Here is a 17,798-nt window from a genome sequence, read left to right as displayed (position 1 = left end):
AGTCTCGACGGACGGTTGACTCGGTCTCAGCGGGGAGGCTCAGCATGGCCCCAGGCTCGCTTGTGGCGGCCTGCCGCAGCCTGGCCCTCTCGACGTGGCTGCTCTCCTTTTGCTTCGTCCACCTGCTATGCCTGGACTTCACCGTGGCCGAGCGGGAGGAGTGGTACACCGCCTTCGTCAACATTACCTACAAGGACCCGGCCACCTCGGAGCACCGCTCGGAGAAGACTGAGTGCGGCCGTTACGGGGAGCACTCACCAAAGAGGGAGGCCAAGGGGCTGGTGGTCCTGCCCGCGGCCCCGCACGACCGCCAGGCCTGCGACCCCAACACCCGGTTCGCGGTACCCGCTCAGGCCGAGGCCTGGATCGCACTCATAGCCCGGGGCAACTGCACCTGCAAGGAAAAGATCCGCCACGCTGCGGCGCAAAACGCATCGGCGGTTGTCATCTTCAATGTGGGGTCCACGAATGCCAACGACACCATCACCATGCCCCATTCTGGTGCGTTCACGGTCTATCAGAGACGGAGGTGGACATGTTAATCACAGTGTTGGACATGTTATAGACCGACAGTTTGGCTTGTTATAGCCAGTTTTGGTGATATGATAGATACAGTTAGATATGTTTTGGACATGCACTTAGTGGTGGACTCGTTGTTGACATTTTAACATGTCAAGAGCAGAGTTGGTCATGTTAAGGACAAGTTGGTCATGTGATGTGTTGGACATGTTGTGACAGTTTAAATGTCACAGGCAGAACATGTAATAGATACATTACTGACAGATTGTGATGTGTTATACACAGAGTTGGACAGAAATATATGTAGGACAGACATTTCAGCTCAGTATCGGCCTCAGGTGACAAACTACAACACGATAAGAAAAATCTAGTCAGTCTTGTTGTGTTTTCGTTTGGACGGACAGAAACTTTTGAAAACACACATCTTACCAGCTGCACACATTGACCTTTGACACTGAAGAGAAACTAAATATGCCTCAGGACCAAACCAGATGTTTTGTGATGTTTGATCTGTCTCTGACTTCAAAACTGCCCATTTTGTACATTTGTCTTTGTCACTGAAACATTTGCCCAGCAGGCACAGACAGGTCATATCTCACCCATGTCTTGTCTAACCCCCGTCCTCAGGCACAGGGGACGTGGTCGCCATCATGATCCCGGAGCCAAAAGGACGTGAGGTGGTGTCGCTGCTGGAGCGCAACGTGACGGTGAACATGACGATCACCATCGGGACGAGGAACCTGCAGAAGTACGTGAGCAGGACGTCGGTGGTATTCGTCTCCATCTCCTTCATTGTGCTGATGATCATCTCCCTCGCCTGGCTCGTCTTCTACTACATCCAGAGGTTCCGATACGCAAACGCCAGAGACAGGAACCAGGTGCGTTTTGAAGATAACCTCAGATAGCACTTTCACACCGGTGATCGTCGCAGCTGCTTTTCAACACGGTTGTCTCCCGTCTCTTTCCGCAGCGTCGTCTTGGCGACGCGGCAAAGAAGGCCATCAGCAAGCTGCAGGTCCGCACCATCAGGAAGGGCGACCAGGAGACGGAGGCCGACTTTGACAACTGTGCCGTCTGCATCGAGGGCTACAAGGCCAACGATGTGGTCCGCATCCTGCCCTGCAGGTAAACGTGCTCAGCTGGCGTCCACCATGTTTGACAATTTATTAGAAACAAAGAGTGCCTCCTAGTGGTTGTTTCCCTCCACTGAACTACAGTTAAAGTAAATGCTTTGTGTACCTTCTCCTCTGCAGACATTTGTTCCATAAAAGCTGCGTGGATCCATGGCTGCTGGACCACCGCACATGTCCGATGTGCAAGATGAACATCCTTAAAGCCCTGGGCATCGCTGTGAGTGACGCTTTTTTTTTTTTTTCTTTTGGTTTCTCTGTCTCTAGGGGTCACATATTTGAGTTGGCAGAGGTTTTTTTTTTTATGCACAACCCTCCCATTTGGGCTCTAGTAGCACCCTGGATGTGACCAATTAACAATGAGCAATGTGTGGGCAATATGTAACTCTCTGGCTACAAGCCAAGTTCTCTTTCTTGACGGTTGTGTTGGAGACTCCGTCCTGCTCACGTCCATTCTGAATAAGCTGATCACATCCAGATGGCGTTATATGCTTTTTTTTTTTTTTTATCCCTATCACTCGCCCTGACTCACACACAAACATGTAGACGGTCAGACCTGTTAAAAGCATAATTTCCTTCTTGCAAACAGTTATGACACGTCCTACTTAAGGGTTTCAGCATGCTTTTGATTCAGTGACACTGGGTTTTGAGTAGAACGTCAATGTGGAGTAACTAAGACTTCTATTTTGAAAACGGTGGGTGTGTCTTTTTCTCTCCAGCTCAACGCAGACTGCCTGGACGACCTACCACTGGACTACGACCTGGCCCTGGGTGGCATCGGTGGCGTGGGTGGGGTGGGTGGAGTCGGGGCCTTGGCCTTGGAGGCTGTGGTGTCCGGGGCATCCAGTGATGGCACACTGAGTGAGAACAGCTCCTCTGTGGTGCTGGACCCTGGGGTTCGACGGGTGGGACTCCCTCAGGACTACCAGGACCCTGATACTCTGAGAGACAGTCCGTTGACGGCCACCACCGATACACACACAGGTAACACGCACTCACACCTGTGTCTTGTAGATTTGAAAATACAGATAACATGACCATTGCAGGGTAAAGAGGAAGCAGTTGGTTGCTTAGGAACAGAAAACACTCTGGAAAAGGAACCACTAACCCGGCCTTCCCTCCTACAGGTGAGCGTCAGCCAATGGCGAGCAGCTCCTCAGTGGCGTCATTGGTTATTGCCGTGGAAACCGGTCTATCGGACGAGGAGGGGTCCATGGAGCAGTCTCAGCTGGGGGACAAATCCTGAGAGGAGCTCCAAAGAACCAAACCAGAAGCTGGGACAAACCTCAGACCTCAATGGACCAGAATTGAAACCAGATCCGAACCAAACCTGCCTAAGACTGACTACATTTTTCCCATGCTAGGCCCTGGACCTGGTTCTGGTTTGGACTGGTTCTAAGTGGAAGCCAAACGGAAGCGGTATCGTTTTTTTGTTTTCCTCCTAAAACCACACCTACTTGTCTGGACCTGAGTTGAACTCAAGCCACGCTAGAACCAGGGTTTTCAATTTCAAAACAGGTCTTTGTGTTTTGGATTCTGGTTTGTCTTTGTTTCTAGTCCAAGTCCTCCAGGACACTAATTGTGGTTAGACACAGGCCCTGGGAAAAGAGAGGTTTACCCTCGCAAGAAAAATTTCCATGGGACAGGAAGTGTCATCAGATGTTATTAAACTCTTGTTCATGCTGTTTGTAGAACTCAACCGTTCTTGGTCCAACACATCTGTGACAAATCCCAACCAGAGAGTTTCCTCCTGACCTGAAGAACATGTGGGATTCTGAGGAGTGACTGAAATTATCAGAGATGATCAAAATCATGTTGGCACTCGAGTGAAAGAGTTGACCCCATCAGCGCCGGCTGCCAAATGCAGAAAGAAAGCAAAGGTTCTTCTTCAGTGTCAAATCTGCAGGACCTGGATTAACAAATACTTCAGACCCCACATTTATTTGTTGTTTTTCAAGTGTGTGTGAATTTGGGATCTTGGTTTAGGTCTGAGTGCTCTTGTTTGGGAATATTCCAGGGAAAAGGAGATGCGTGGAGTGTTCTCTTCTTGTCCTGGTCAGATTCTCAGAAGAGTAAGCTACTGATGTGTCAAGCTTCTTGACGTGACAGACTTGTTTTTAGGAGGATGGCCTTTATTTTGAAAGGACATACCAGCCACTTGGAGCAGTGGGCGGGGCTTTTTCTTCTCTCTCTTTTAGCGTTGTTTGTGTCCTGGCAGTATTAGAGCTCCAGTATTGATGGAAACAACAGTGTTCTGGTTCCGTCTGTAGATTTCTCGTCTTCTTTTATTCAATTTTGACGTTTTATTTCGTCTGAAGAAGATGCCGGTTATCCAGTTGTAAGGTTGCTCATTTCACAAGAAACGTCATGTAGGTTTTCGTCATGAGGCGATAGGCGGGGTACACCCTGAACAACTCGCCAGTCCATTGCAGGGCCACACACATGGAAACAAACAACCATTCACTCTGAATTTAGAGTGTCCAATTTACCGAATCCCCATATTGCATGTTTTTGGACTGTGGGAGGAAGCCGGAGAACCCGGAGAAAACCCACGCACACGGCGGAGAACATGCAAATTACATGCAGAGAGGCCCTTGCTGCAAAGGCAAGAGTGTTAACCACTACACCGACCGTGTGGCCGGTTACCAAACTCAATACCTTAAAATATAACCAATTGAATTCTGAAGGCTACCACCGACTACCAGTTCGTGTTTAGGGTTAACCCTAACCCCAGCATGTGCCAAATTAGCGAGGAGAGTTTTCCCAACTCAAACTACATTTAGTCAAATACCAAAAAAATGCAACGCACCAATATTCAATCAACTCACACTTTCGCCGTTAGTCTTCCGTTGTTGACATCTCTATCTTTATCAAGAAACGACTTCACCTCAGATCGTGACAAGAATCGAGGATCCGATCGCCAAACTCAAAAAAACCTTCGAAAGGCTGAGACAAGACGATATGACGATCGCCAAAATCACGTCAACTGCCGCTTAAATTTCCACACATGACGTCAAAAAAAAAAAACAAGCTGCAGCTTAAGTTCCTAAAAAAAAAAAGAAGAAGTCCACCCCAAGCCAAACACGTACGTATATATAAAAAAAAAACATCCCACAGTGGTGCAGAACGCGCAGAGCTTCAGATGTATCGCGGCAATGCCGGTGCCGTGAGCTTCCCGAACCCAAGAGAGACAAGGATTGTCGTCTATTTTGATACCAGAGGAGACGTTTATTTTTGTAACAAAGACGTAGCAGCAGAGACTGATTTCCCCCAGAATCCCCTTGTTTTTCACGGCCTGATGAATCCCAAATGTGATTGAGGTTTAAAGTGTTGTTTATTTGTGTAACTGCAGATGTAGAACACAACAAACCTGGAAGATACAAGTTGAAGCAAGAACTTTTTCCTTCTGTTTTTGGAACAAGCTGTTTCACAAGTTTAAATAAAAGATGTTAAAACATCTATTAAACTTTGAAGACGTCATGTAACTTTAAAAACCGTAGTCTTTTTTCAGACAGGAGCTCCGGGTAATGTTTTAGAGTTTCCTGTTAAAAAATTCATAAAACAGCAGGAGGTTTTTCTGGGTCAGACACGTACGCAACAGCAGGAGAATTTCCAGAAGATTCAGGTGAAGCAGGAGGAGGAACGACACTGATACTATCTGGAGTTTCTCCTGCTGTGTTCCCACATGAACACCACCTGGAATTTTGGAAGAAGGAGCTGGTTTAGAAGTTCCAGAAAACGAAAGCCGAGTAAAACCTGGCTTCAGGTCTGAAAGCAGCTCATGACAGGATTTACAGTCAGTTACTGTATATGTACATATTTCACTCCAAAGTTGTGGGTCCTCAGAGTTGGTTCAGGGTATGAAGCTATTCTAGTGTTGTGTTTTCACTCCCACCACTGATTTTCACTTTCAGTCTTTTGAAATGTTTGGTTTCATTTCCCATTTTTCCGCAGTTCCAACCAAATACAAGCAAAGCGCATTCATTTAAAGCTTCCTCTCCGATCATTACAAAGTTGGAGGATCATTAGTTTTATTTCTAGAGACTGAAGCTGCCGTGGCACTCTGGGAACTGAGCCTCAAAGACTAAATGTTTGATCCAACAATTTCATTTCAAGAATTCACAGTTAACCTTCGTGTTAGTCGAGCCGAGTTTGTGTCACTTTGTAAACCGCCTCACTCTCCCGCACCAAACTCCATAGAGAAAATCAGCTATTTTAACATCACTGCACACAGGAGCTGTTGCCTTCATCAGTAAGTTCAAATGTGCCGTTTTTGTCACTTCTGTGTTTAAAATCCTTCACTCCGATTTACCGTGGTGGCACAGAATTGCAGTGGACCAGCAGCTTCTGTGTCCTCGCGGGCTAAAATCGCTTATTTTCTCTATGGACTCTGGTGTGGGAGAGATACACAAACTTGAGTTTCCTGTTTGAATAGTCTTGAACAGTGAGAGAAGGCAGCTGACAGCCACGCTTGTCTTCGGCTGTGTCTCATTCCAGGGGGCGCTCTGGCTCCGACAGTGTGTCATACAACCACAATGGGTCAAAACAATTTCAGTGTCTCACTGTTAAAAGATATCAAACGGCATTAGCGACGACTTGTCTTCAGAACTACGACAGAGAAGTACAACCATGACTTTCTATCTCACGAGTTCTTATGAAACCATTCTGAATAAAGCGTCACTTGACATTGTACTTTAACCAGACGCTGAGAACGACCTCGGCGACCCCAGTGTCACTGCCAGTAATGACGTCTGATCCTTCCCTGTCCACCCGTTCTCTCGCTTTAATGGTCGTTTCCCCTGAATGCTGTGTTTTGATTGGTTTTATGCACTTTAACACAGTTTCTCTGGAAGGTTCTCCAAGTCTTGTCTCTGCTTTTGAATTTAGTTTGTCTTTTCTTCTACTTCCCCCTATTTAGTTTATCCCTTTCAGTTTTTTTTAGTAAATCTTTCAGTTAAAAATAAGATTTTGTGAACCTACGAAAAAAAGGACCTTAAATGTTTTGTAGAGTTTTTAAAAAAGGGAAAAAAACGTAACAAAAGACTAAACTTTCAGACCCTTCCAGGGAGACGGAGAGAGTTTAGAGTTGGTATTTTGTCACCATGGCGGCGCCCTCCGACTGCCATGACGACGAGGTGTGACGTAGGTTTTATTTTGTGCGTTTGTCTACGGAGTGTCTGTTTGTGCGACCGTCCTGTGCACACAAACGCACGCACCCATGTACACGTGTAAATACAAAGTGGTATGATGCCATGTTGTTTGTGTTTCAGTTTGTTTGCACGTGTTCTGATTCAGGACAGAATTCAAATAAAAGTTTCCGGCAGTTTATTTTGTTGAAGTGTCGTCTCTGGGAGCAGATGGTAGAAGTTACTGTGTTCTTAGTCAGCTCCTTTTTTTTTTTTTTTTTTTTTTTTTATATTGAATGAAATTAAAAACAATTTAAAGATGTTGCAAAATAAGTTGAAACCGGGGACATTTCTTGTGTGGTTGTCAGCAAAGATGTTTTATACAGTAAATCACCACCAAACAACTGACCAATTTATATGAGCTACTTTTTGTACTTGCTGTCCCACATAATGTGAAATAATTGAATTTAAATTGGGGACTGTAAAAACCAAAGTCTCTCCTGTATATAGAATATACTGTATAATAAAGCTGCAAGCAGCATTGTGTGGACCCTTGCAGCTTCCGCCCGGCCAGCAGGTGGCGTTATGCCACCTGCTTGACTCAAGTTTCATGTGCTGATGTTTTCTAGCCAAGTCTCACGTGTAAAGTGTCAAGCAGATAGGTCCAAATTAAAAATGGCCGACTTCCTGTTGGATCACGTTTATGTTCAACTGATCGGTCTCTTGTTTTACATATGAGTTTCAAGCCCATTGGTCGATGTACGGGGAAATTATAGGGCACTTCCTGTTTTGTGGCAAATGGTCAAAATTCTGCAAAATTCTGCAAAATTACGATAGTTGCCAAAACCGTGTCCTTTTAAATCTCCAAGACCTTTAGTCTAGTACAAATTTACACTTTTTTTTTTATGTTAGTACAATAAACAACGCTCAGACCAGTTTGTTCATTTACAAAACGTGCAAATGGCCAAATTCAAAATGTCTGACTTCCTGTTGAGTTGAGGACATGGTCCCAGGATACTTTTTTGTTCGCCTTGTTTCCACCAAGTTTCGTGAAATTTGGTGCACCCCTTTTATCCCCTTATTTTAAAACATTGTTATTTGCGTGCCAATTTCCATTTTCACCAACGTTTAACGCGCCAAAATTAAATTCAAACAATAAATCAAAGACACAAACAAAAGATAAAATCACAGTAAACTTTATGTGCAACAGTCACATTTTTGTAATGTTGCTAATGCTAATATGCTATGCACAATACGTAAACAACAGACAAGACATTATCATCTATTCATGGTAGCACAAGCACTCTAACACTAAAGTTTACACTTTGTGAGCTAACATTAGCAACTTTGACTTGAGCTAACAGGCAGGTCACTTTCTCACTTTCATTGGTCACAAAATAAAAATGGTGGCCCTCACTGATTTTCCTGAAAATCAATCCTGTATCACGTCAAATATTACTCAGTTTTTATATATATATATATATATATATATATATATATATATATATACATATATGTATATATGTATACATATATATATGGTTTCACTGCTAATGTTTATATGTGTAAAATGTATTTTGTCATATGTTGTTTCAACCATTCAAATATCAAATTAAACTCAAGTCAGTTTTACATTCGCTACCTAGCTAGCTGATAGTTTTTTTTTAGCATAATTAATTCTCGGAGTTGAGCATGAGAAATTGGGAAACAGCTGCAGTAAAATCAAAAGCAATTGATTTTCTTGAAAAATAACAGTTTTTAAAATTTTAACCACAAGAACAAGATGGCAGATGTTTAAAGAAACTTCTCAAACGGTGCAGTGATTGTAGATGATATTTTGGAACTCACATAACTGTTTTTTTTTAAAGCCTCTTAGCTAGTTACTTTTTTAATGCTAAAAGACAGTTAGCTTATTTTTAATGCTAACTTCCTGTTGCACAAAGTGTGTTAAGTCTATGTGGAGATGAGGTGTAAGTGGTAAAACCATTTTTGTGCATTTTACAACAAAATCCACGTGAAATTTGCACCAACTGTTCATATAAAACCAAATAGTCTTTACTCCCCCTGCCCCCCATTTATTTTAAAATTCTTGTGAATGTTGAATATGTTCATCTTGAATTAAACACCTTTCAAAAGATTCCGGGTGAGTAGAAAATACAGTTATTGCTACGATGCTAAATATGCTAGTTACCGTTCAATGGGACACAGCAAACACTGTACGTTAGCGGTGCAAGGCTAGCTCATCAGGCAGCTGTAGCTAGCCTGATGAGTGTGTTGCAAAAGTGTTTGTTGCGTTTCGTACGGTAAAATGTTGAACGTGGTGTTGCTGCGTTTGTGGCCGCAGAGAAGCAACACAGCAGGTTTTTAAAGGGGCAGATAAATGACACGGAGTGTATGTTAGCAGTGAGAACAGCTGGAAATTCCCAGTGAAAATGGAGGAAGCAGTCATGTGTTTTCAAAGCAGCAGGAAGAAGCTCCACATTTCACCAACCTGGGAAAGAGGAAAGAGTTCAAAAGATTTTTTTAGTCTCGATTTCACAGTTTTGTTAAAGGAATTTATGAAATATTTTGGCCGTGTTTCCATGATGGTTCAGTTGGGTTAGGTACAGCACGGTACGGTTTGGAACGGTAAAGCTCTCAAATCTGTGTTTTATTGACACAGAAATGGCGTTCTGGGAACCCAGAGTGTGAAAATCTCAAAACGCCACTCAAAACGCCACTGTTTTCATGTGTGCACATGCTACAGCGCCACATACAGGTCTAGCATGTGTACTAAAGCGTTTACAGTCATTTAGTGGTTTTTGGTTTACCATCTTAGACCAGTAAGAATGTCACTGAACTGAACTCACCGGCAGACCTCATTGTGTGAGAGAATCTGGGCTGCGGAGACAGGAGAATGTTGACATGTGTTTCAGGTACATGCATACATTTGAATTAATTCTCTGCAGCTAAGCGAAACACAGTGAGACAGTTGTTTTCACCTCCTGGTTTCCTTAATGGCCTCAGCAAACTTGTGTCTCAGCAGGAAGGCAGCCACAACCTCAGCCACCTACACACACACACACAGAGCAAAAAAGAGAGAGAAAACGTGGAAACTGGAACCTCATAATTAATTTATCATTATTTAAATGATAAACTATACATAATACTGTAACTACTATCTATAGTAGCTTTTACATCTCATCTCATTACATTTCAAGATTATGTTCAACACTTTTTCCTCTGTCAGATAGACTTTCCCTGAAGAAAACTAACATTTGTGCCACTTTGTGAACCACTCATTCTCCTGCCACCAAATTCCATAGAGAAAATCAGTCATTTTAGCCTGTGGGGACACAGGAGCTGCTGGTCTACCGCTGCCTCGTGTGGTCAGCTTGAGTCACTAAGGTAAATCTGAACGAAGGATTTCAAATGCCGAAATCACAAAGGAAGACATTTGAACTTACTGATGGAGGCAGCAGTGGATCAACAACTCCTGTGTGCTGTGATGTTAAAATCACTGATTTTGTCTATGGAGTTTGGTGTGGGAGAGTGAACAGTTCGCATGTCTTAGTATCCTCTTAAAAAGTTTGTTTAACAGTGACATAAAGACGGGAACTTGAATTTGAGTGAGTACCTAGCCCTTTAATAACGTGGAGGCCCAAATTTAAAATCGTAAAATTGGATTGCTGTACCTCTATGGTCCACCATACACTGTGACAGTCACTGTACTTGACAGAAGAGTGTTGACTTACTCTTTCTGGTCTGTCCTCTTGCACTGCGTGACCACAGGGGGGCAGCACCTGCATCATGAATTTACCTAGACACAAATAGCCAAACAAACACAAACACACACACACACACACACACACACACACACACACGCCTGCTGTCACTTCCAGAGGAGCTGTTGACTGACAGAAGCAGCTGTCTTTGGAGAGGAGCTGCTGCCTCCAGGCGTGTGTGTGTGTGCGTGTGTGTGATATCTTCCACCTCCTCTCTGAGAGTCCCTGTAGAAACCCAGTGTGAACTGAATGTCAGCTATTCCCCCGTATCCCATTTTCTCTACATGTGGCCTTTTGTGTCTCCAGGACTACATTTCCCATAAGCCCCTCTGACATGCACTGTCCATAATTGTGTATGTTCCAGTTTCCTCAGAAGTTGTAACTCAGATCTGGGAATGACTGAGTCAAGTGTTTTCCAATTTCCCCAGAAGCTGGATTTATGATGGGTTGTTAGCATCATAGCTAAATTAACTGATAAACAAGGTAATAAAAAAAATTAAAAAAAATACATGCCCTAAACTAAGGGCATGAGGATTTTGAATTAGATGACAATTTGGAATTACAACTTCAGAGGGCGCTCCAATACAAATGTTTGGCTTGCTACTTAGCAGCTTCATGGCTAACAGGCGGTCAGGAAGTAGGTAATATTGGCTAGCTAGCTTACATGTTCACATTTAATCCAAACAATAACATGTTAGCTGAACAGAAGGCTTGCATTCCACTTGCATCAGAAGTCACAAGTTGTTATTAAAACTAAAAACTGCATCTTACCTTGCATCTGGCCGATTGACAGATCTCTGTCAAGTCGGTCGATTCCTGGAGAAAAAGTCAAATATTTGATAAAAAAAAGAAGAAGAAACAAACAAAAACAAAAATGGTGACAAAAAGTTCAGAGGTCGTAGGTTACGCACCTGCCAGTAACAGGAGTTTGGGCAGGTTACAGGCCAGGAAGAGGTGGGAGGTTCCCCTAAACCAGCCATCCCAGTACTTCTCTGACTTTGACAGGTCAATACGCCACTTATACACACTCTGACAAAACACATCGTATGTACGTAAACATGTGATATAGCAAACTAGAAAGGTTTAAAAAAGGTGGTTTAGGTTTTCTTTAAGTATGGTTTTATGAGGTACTGACTGGTTAAACTGTCTTTAACTGATTTATCCTCTACTAAAGTTGCTGTCTAGATGTTTTAGTCCCTGACCTCTGAGGCAGTGTCTTCTTTGTCGTCTACATAGCTTTGATCGCAGGACTCTTCATTGTGCTCAACGACCACATCGGGGACTGGGCTGGCCTGTTCCAGAGTGTCTGTCTCCTCCACCTCACATCTACCAGAGAGGAAATATTCACAGAGGGTCAGGATGGTTTAGTCTGCTTGTGAGTCTATAATCCAGGCTCTTCTTTACATTCAACCAGTACCTCAGCACTCTGTATTAATCATGTAAAAAGGTAAAGTAGAATACCAATTACAACATGTTGTTACCTTATGATCTGACCAACCACCGAGACTCTGGCCGATTCCAGGTTCCTAATTTGTCCACTCTTGACACTGAAACAAAACAAAAGGTAGAGACACTGCAGTGTGTCAGCCTCTTAAAAAAACATAGCTCATGTTTGTATAAGACTCAAAGTTAGAGTTGTCTGTGTCCTGAGCGCCCCCCTGCACTGAGAATCCGCCTGAAACGCTGAGGCTTGCTCTCAGTGAAAGACAGCCCGTAAACAGACCAGTAGTATGAAGTTACTCATCCTCTGAGGACATGACTAGAGTCTTTAAAATCTCACCTCCACTCTATAGCATGGTCCATGCATTTGAAGGACTTGGGTCTTCCCTTGAGGAAGTTCTGTATGCTGTGATGCGCCTCCATCGCACTGCCTGCAGGAGCAACAAGAGACAAATAAGGACACAATACAAAAACCAACAGCTCTTTATTCTCAAATGCTACATTGACTTGTACATGTTATTTTAACACTTGATGGTTTGACTTCTGTTGCTAGAGGTGAGAAACTTGCTAGCAAGGGTTGCTCTTGTTGGTAAAGTAACCATGACGTGATGTTCGCTGTTGTTCGGTCGCTGGTTACGTGTAGCACTATCCTGCGCAATAGATCCATTTGGACAATGTTGAGTTCCTCAACTTTTGCCGAGCAAATTAAAACAATGCATGCCCAGTGCAGTTCAGCTCAAGTTCAAACTTCCTCACCTTCCACGACATCTATGGCCACCAGTCCCACCATGGTTGGTAACAGCATGCTACTGGATGTGTGCACGGCAATCGCCCCTCCAACGCCATGACCAATCAAGACGATGGGCGGAGGAGCCACACCATAGCAGGCTCGAATCACGTTGGCTATATCGCTGGAGGGGGCAGGACAAGAAGTAATGGCCGCTGTTAAAGCAAGTGTTGGTAGAGTGGTTACAGAAAAATGTGAGAGGAGCTTGAGTTACCTGGACATAGTTTGAGTTGAGAAGTCATCTGATTGGTGGACTTCAGTTGCACCTTAATGAACAACAAGCTTACATTAAAACCTTGCCAATTATCTCAAACCTGGAAATGTTTCCAGTATTTGGTGGGAATGGGTATCGGAAACATACTTATCAGTAAGTCTCTGGGAAAACAGTTCTTACACTTCAGAATGGTTAGAAATGAGAAAATGCTAGCAAACGATAACAAAGGTACTGACAGAAGGCGGTTACATCTGACATTGTTTTCTTGATACCCATCATTGAAGACAACTGCTCAAAAGTTTGGACTCTCTCTGCGAAATTTGCTGGAAATGCTGCAACATTAGCAACCCCACAGAGCACTTCCAATCACAACACGCCCGCTGCAGCTAATGGAACTGCAATGTCCCTTGGTACTGTCCCTTCATTGGTTTAAACAGAAGATCGTGCCCTGAAGTGCCCTTTTCACAGCTCACCACTACTTTTCTTTGTCTTTGGATGTCCTCAGCACCCAATTGTTGACTGTAGTATTAATAAAATATATCGATAAGCATCAGGATCAATAAGCACTACAACAAATCACCAATCACTTTCCTTTTTCATTGGCTCACCGTGACCCCTGAGGTCCATGGCCAGTACCCTGCAGGTCACTCTGCTGGTGATGGCCGTCTGCAACACAGATACAACACCAGGACATGCTTCAGGATGTATTTATGGCCAATGCTGATCAGTCAATCAAACGGCTAAACACAGATACCCACAGTGAAGACGGCCCAGGACAGGGCCGAGTGTCCTCCTCCATGCAGCAGAACCAGAAGAGGACCGTCACTCCCAGCTTTATAGATCCTGTAGACGTCCCTGCTGTCGGCCGGCCCCACGCTCACGTCCTCCATCTGGTCAAAATATTCTCGCCAGGACACTGGCGAGTAGTCCAGCTTCTGGCCAACCTCACTGGTCGACATGTAGACACAGAGAAACACACGCACACTGTATACCACCTACACAGACTGTCCACTTTGGCAAGAACATGAGGATCATTGTTTGTCATTAGCAAAGCAGCTAAATATGCAACAAAATGATTTTCAAAACAAAACAAAACTTTGTCTTAGCTTACCAACTAGCTTACCTAGCAACCAAAAAGCGTCAAAGATGAATCTAAAAAGGTTGTGTCTGCTAGTAAAACTAACTAGCTAACTAGCTGCTTTTAAATATTAGACATTTTACAACAGGAAAGTGGAGTTTGAGTTGCTTTGTAAGTCGTTCTTTCTCCCTTCACCAAACTCCATAGAGAAAACCAATAATTTTACATCAGTGCAACACAGGAGTGGTTGATCCATTGCTGCCTCTATTGCTAAGTTCAAATGTGTTTTTACTTGACTTCAGTATTTTAAATAGTTGCTTTGTATTTATGTCAGTAAAGCTAATTTACCAAATGAGGCAGCAGTAGACCAGCATGTCCTGTGTCCCTGTGAGCTTAAATTGCTATTGTTTCCTGTTTGTCTAACAGTGACATAAAACAGTGGACATTTTGTAAAGATAAAGATATAAGACTTAAGCCGATGTAGATTGTAGATGTCGTATGTCTTCAGTTAGCTCAAGCCTCCATAGAAAGTTCCGGAGTGATTGAGAGGTGACTTACTGCTCAGTATCAAAGTTCTCCTCCCACATGCTGCGTGTCCCAGTGATGGCGGCTTCTCCTCGGTCTGCTGTGTTTGAATGAGTTTTGTGTATGAATATAAATATAGGTGTGTGTCTTCTCTAATGAGCACGGCTCAGCAGAAAGAGGCCAAAAGACAGTGGAGGACGCTGTGGTTGCTAGTGTAAGTACTAAAGGACAATACCCAGTCATCTGTTGTTGTCAGGTGGCATCACTGCCACGGCACCTGATTGGCTGGGACCGGGATGAGAGTTGAGGCGTCAAACCCATCAGTGGCGTCACTGAGTGTGAGATCTGTGGACAAGTTTCTGTTGTCACCACAGAAAACAATCAACACTGGACAGGGTGTGATTCCTGCAAGTGTCAAACGCACGGACACTCACACACACACACACACAACCCTCAGGTGGCAGTGACAGTCACCTATAGTAACCACCATTAGGCCGTTCCCAGTGAGATTAAAAAGGATTTCTAAGAACAAGAAAAACTGTTGCATTTGCATGCAATGCCTGGTTTGTTGGTGGAATTACTGGGCTAACTGCTCCTAGCTACTGCACTTTCTTTGACCAATGTAGCAACAATACGCTAGTTTGTAGACAAGGCCGTTTCTTTTCTGTCCTCCAAAGAATGAATGTGACAGACTTACTACGATCCTACATGATATCAATAGCCTGTCCAAAGCCATCTCAATCTCAATTGGTGCTTTTCCACAATACCATTCTAGCACCACTCGACTCTACTCATTTTTTTTTTGCTTTACCATGAGGGATAGTACCTGGTAGTACGCCTCTAGCACAGTTTGGAGGTGGAGAGAAAGCAGCTTGATGATGATGTTGGCTGATCCACTCCCCCTCCCTTCTCTATTTATTTATTCATAAATGCCTCTGCTGGTAGAAGAAGACGCATCAGCTGAAGCTTTTCTTCGTTGTCAAACAGAGATGAAGATCTCCTCGCTTTCTCTGAACAGGTACGAACAGAATCAATTAAATGTAATGAGCTAAAATCTGTGTTGATATTACAGTGACTTAATCCTGATACATGCTGTTTCCATAAACATGTTACTGCACCTTCTATGTTCAAGATATTTGCTTTCAAATTCTCAGTTTTTCATGTTAGCGAATAGTTCAAGATATTTAAGTTGCATCAAAAAGATTGTAGCCCCTTTAAAGGCTCATCTAATAAATCTAAGATTCAAGATTATTTTAAGACTATGTTTTCTGCTTCATCTTGCTCTTATAGACACATTTCAATTTCCTGTTGGAAAAGTCTCTCTAACTTTCCCACACCAAACTGATTTTAGCTCATGGGGGCACAGGAGCTGCTGGTCTACTGCTGCCTCGTGTGGTCAGTTTGTGTCACTGAGGTAAATCTGAACAAGAAATTAAAAATTTAAAATAACACATTTGAACTTACTGATGGAGGCAGCAGTGGATCAACAACTCCTGTGTAATGTGATGTAAAATCACTGGTTTTCTTTATGGAATTTGATGTGGGAGAGTGAGTGGCTTACAGACGTTTAGTTTCCTGTTGGAGAAGTCTGTCTAACAGTGAGATGTAATATTTTTTCTGTCTGATCAGGTGGTGACCTTTACTTGTTTTCTCGTGGACAGTTGCTGTCGTCATGCAAAGCTCTTCAAATGTTCCTAAGCTGGAGAGGGATTTTACCCAATCAGAATCAAACACCAACCAAAAGGCGGTGCCCAAATTTAACCTCAACCTCAGTCTAAATTCACAAAGCAACCCCTACGCAGTCACCAACAACCCCAAGGTGCATGGAGGCGGTAAACCTGGAGCAAAAAAAGGGAGATCAAGAAGTAACCTGACAACTACTGTGACATCACCAGAGGAGAGAGATGACTCGTCACAGAAAAAAACTAAAGCTCTGTGTCGCTCCAAAACAGCTGAGGTGTCACTGGCAGGAGGAAGCAGGAGTGATAAAAAGCTCAAATTTACAAACCCGTCAACACTCAGCCTCAAAACATCGAGTCCAAAATCAAGTATGGAGCAAAGTTCAACTGTTGCTAGCCCCAGGGTAATGGAAAGATTAAGAACAGCAGACATCTCAGGTCCCAAAACAGAAGAATCTGCAGACGTCTCAAGTCCCAAAACAGAAGAATCTGCAGACGTCTCAAGTCCCAAACCACAAACAGGATTGACAACTGACATGGCGACAAAGACTACGAACAAATTTACAGTGAGTCTCAAAATGCAAACAAATCGGAGAGAAGATGGCAGAAAAGAAATTAGCCCTGAGACACAAGCACCCAAAACCCTTTACTCTCCTTTTAGCTTGGAAATCCAAGATCAGGAAGGGGATTCCGGTGATTTCAGTCAAACCCCATCAATTACATCAATTTCCCCAAAACCAGACCGAGAAAACATGACTACTGAGTCAGGCGCTGACTTACGAACTCCAAGTTCTCAAAGTTCAAGGACAGAATCCGCACCGCTTAGTGCCAAGATCCTCCAACCGGGTCTTGTAAGTCCCAAACTGTCCAAGCAGAGAAAAGCTATTCAGACCAGTACCAGTATGATATTATGGTCCGATGAGAATCTGGATGAAGAAAACTCAAAAGTTCGATCTGGAACCAGTATTTGTTCCAAATCTAGTTCAAGTTCTAAAGCCATGACAGGGAACAAGGACAGGCTGGATTCCAGAGTCACTCTCAGCACCAAAAGCACATCAAGGTCCAGAGAGAGTTTAGATTCTAAAAGTGGTTCTGCTTCCAAAACCAGTTTAGGGTCAAAGGAAGGATTAGATTTTAAACCTGTGTCAGTTTCCAAAACTGGTCTTACTACCAAGTCAAGAATGGGTTTCAGAGATGGCCTGGATACTAACACTTCAGGCTCTGGATCTAAACTAAGTTCAGACTTTAAAGCCAGTCAAAGTTCTAAACCTTGCCTGACCCAATCAACTTCAAGACCTACTCTGATGGCCTCTAGCGTAGACGTGGACCTGGTATATAAGTTGCCATTATCCTCAAGACCTGTTGTGTCTCAGTGTAAAGATAACAGCAGTTCAAAACCCAGTTCACATACTGAAGCTGGATCAGAGTGTGGAACAGTTCAGTCTATGCGCTCTACCAGACCTGACTCAGAAAAGAGATGTCCTGTTCCTGGTCTTAATCTTGGGGATAACCTTGTTGGATCAAGCAAGAAGGTCC

At 43.5% G+C, this 17,798-nt stretch overlaps 2 protein-coding genes across 3 annotated transcripts; one reads left to right on the top strand and one right to left on the bottom strand.

Moving 5' to 3' along the window:
* Positions 1-4: 4 nt before the first annotated feature.
* Positions 5-6,977, top strand: rnf150b (ring finger protein 150b). The gene is made up of 6 exons (XM_058623676.1): positions 5-501; positions 1,147-1,397; positions 1,490-1,644; positions 1,773-1,869; positions 2,369-2,633; positions 2,777-6,977. Exons 1-6 carry the CDS (start codon positions 45-47, stop codon positions 2,893-2,895), a joined length of 1,344 nt encoding a protein of 447 aa, XP_058479659.1. The 5' UTR covers positions 5-44; the 3' UTR covers positions 2,896-6,977.
* Positions 6,978-7,955: 978 nt separating this feature from the next.
* Positions 7,956-14,748, bottom strand: LOC131455847 (protein phosphatase methylesterase 1-like). 2 transcript variants are annotated; one of them, XM_058623686.1, is made up of 14 exons: positions 14,617-14,748; positions 13,739-13,928; positions 13,589-13,646; positions 12,981-13,032; positions 12,736-12,890; positions 12,320-12,410; positions 12,021-12,086; positions 11,742-11,865; positions 11,451-11,568; positions 11,311-11,355; positions 10,510-10,574; positions 9,757-9,824; positions 9,625-9,655; positions 7,956-9,266 (listed from the first exon to the last, which is right to left on the bottom strand). In XM_058623686.1, exons 1-13 carry the CDS (start codon positions 14,643-14,645, stop codon positions 9,634-9,636), a joined length of 1,083 nt encoding a protein of 360 aa, XP_058479669.1. In that variant the 5' UTR covers positions 14,646-14,748; the 3' UTR covers positions 7,956-9,266; positions 9,625-9,633. The 2 variants fall into 2 exon arrangements, with proteins under 2 accessions (XP_058479669.1, XP_058479668.1); XM_058623685.1 differs by having other exon boundaries at positions 9,625-9,650.
* Positions 14,749-17,798: the final 3,050 nt, after the last annotated feature.

The sequence above is a fragment of the Solea solea genome, chromosome 3 (assembly GCF_958295425.1).
Source record: "Solea solea chromosome 3, fSolSol10.1, whole genome shotgun sequence".
Lineage (NCBI taxonomy): Eukaryota > Metazoa > Chordata > Actinopteri > Pleuronectiformes > Soleidae > Solea > Solea solea.
The sequence above is the reverse complement of the archived record's forward strand: the minus strand, read 5'-3'. Positions and strand labels throughout refer to the sequence as shown.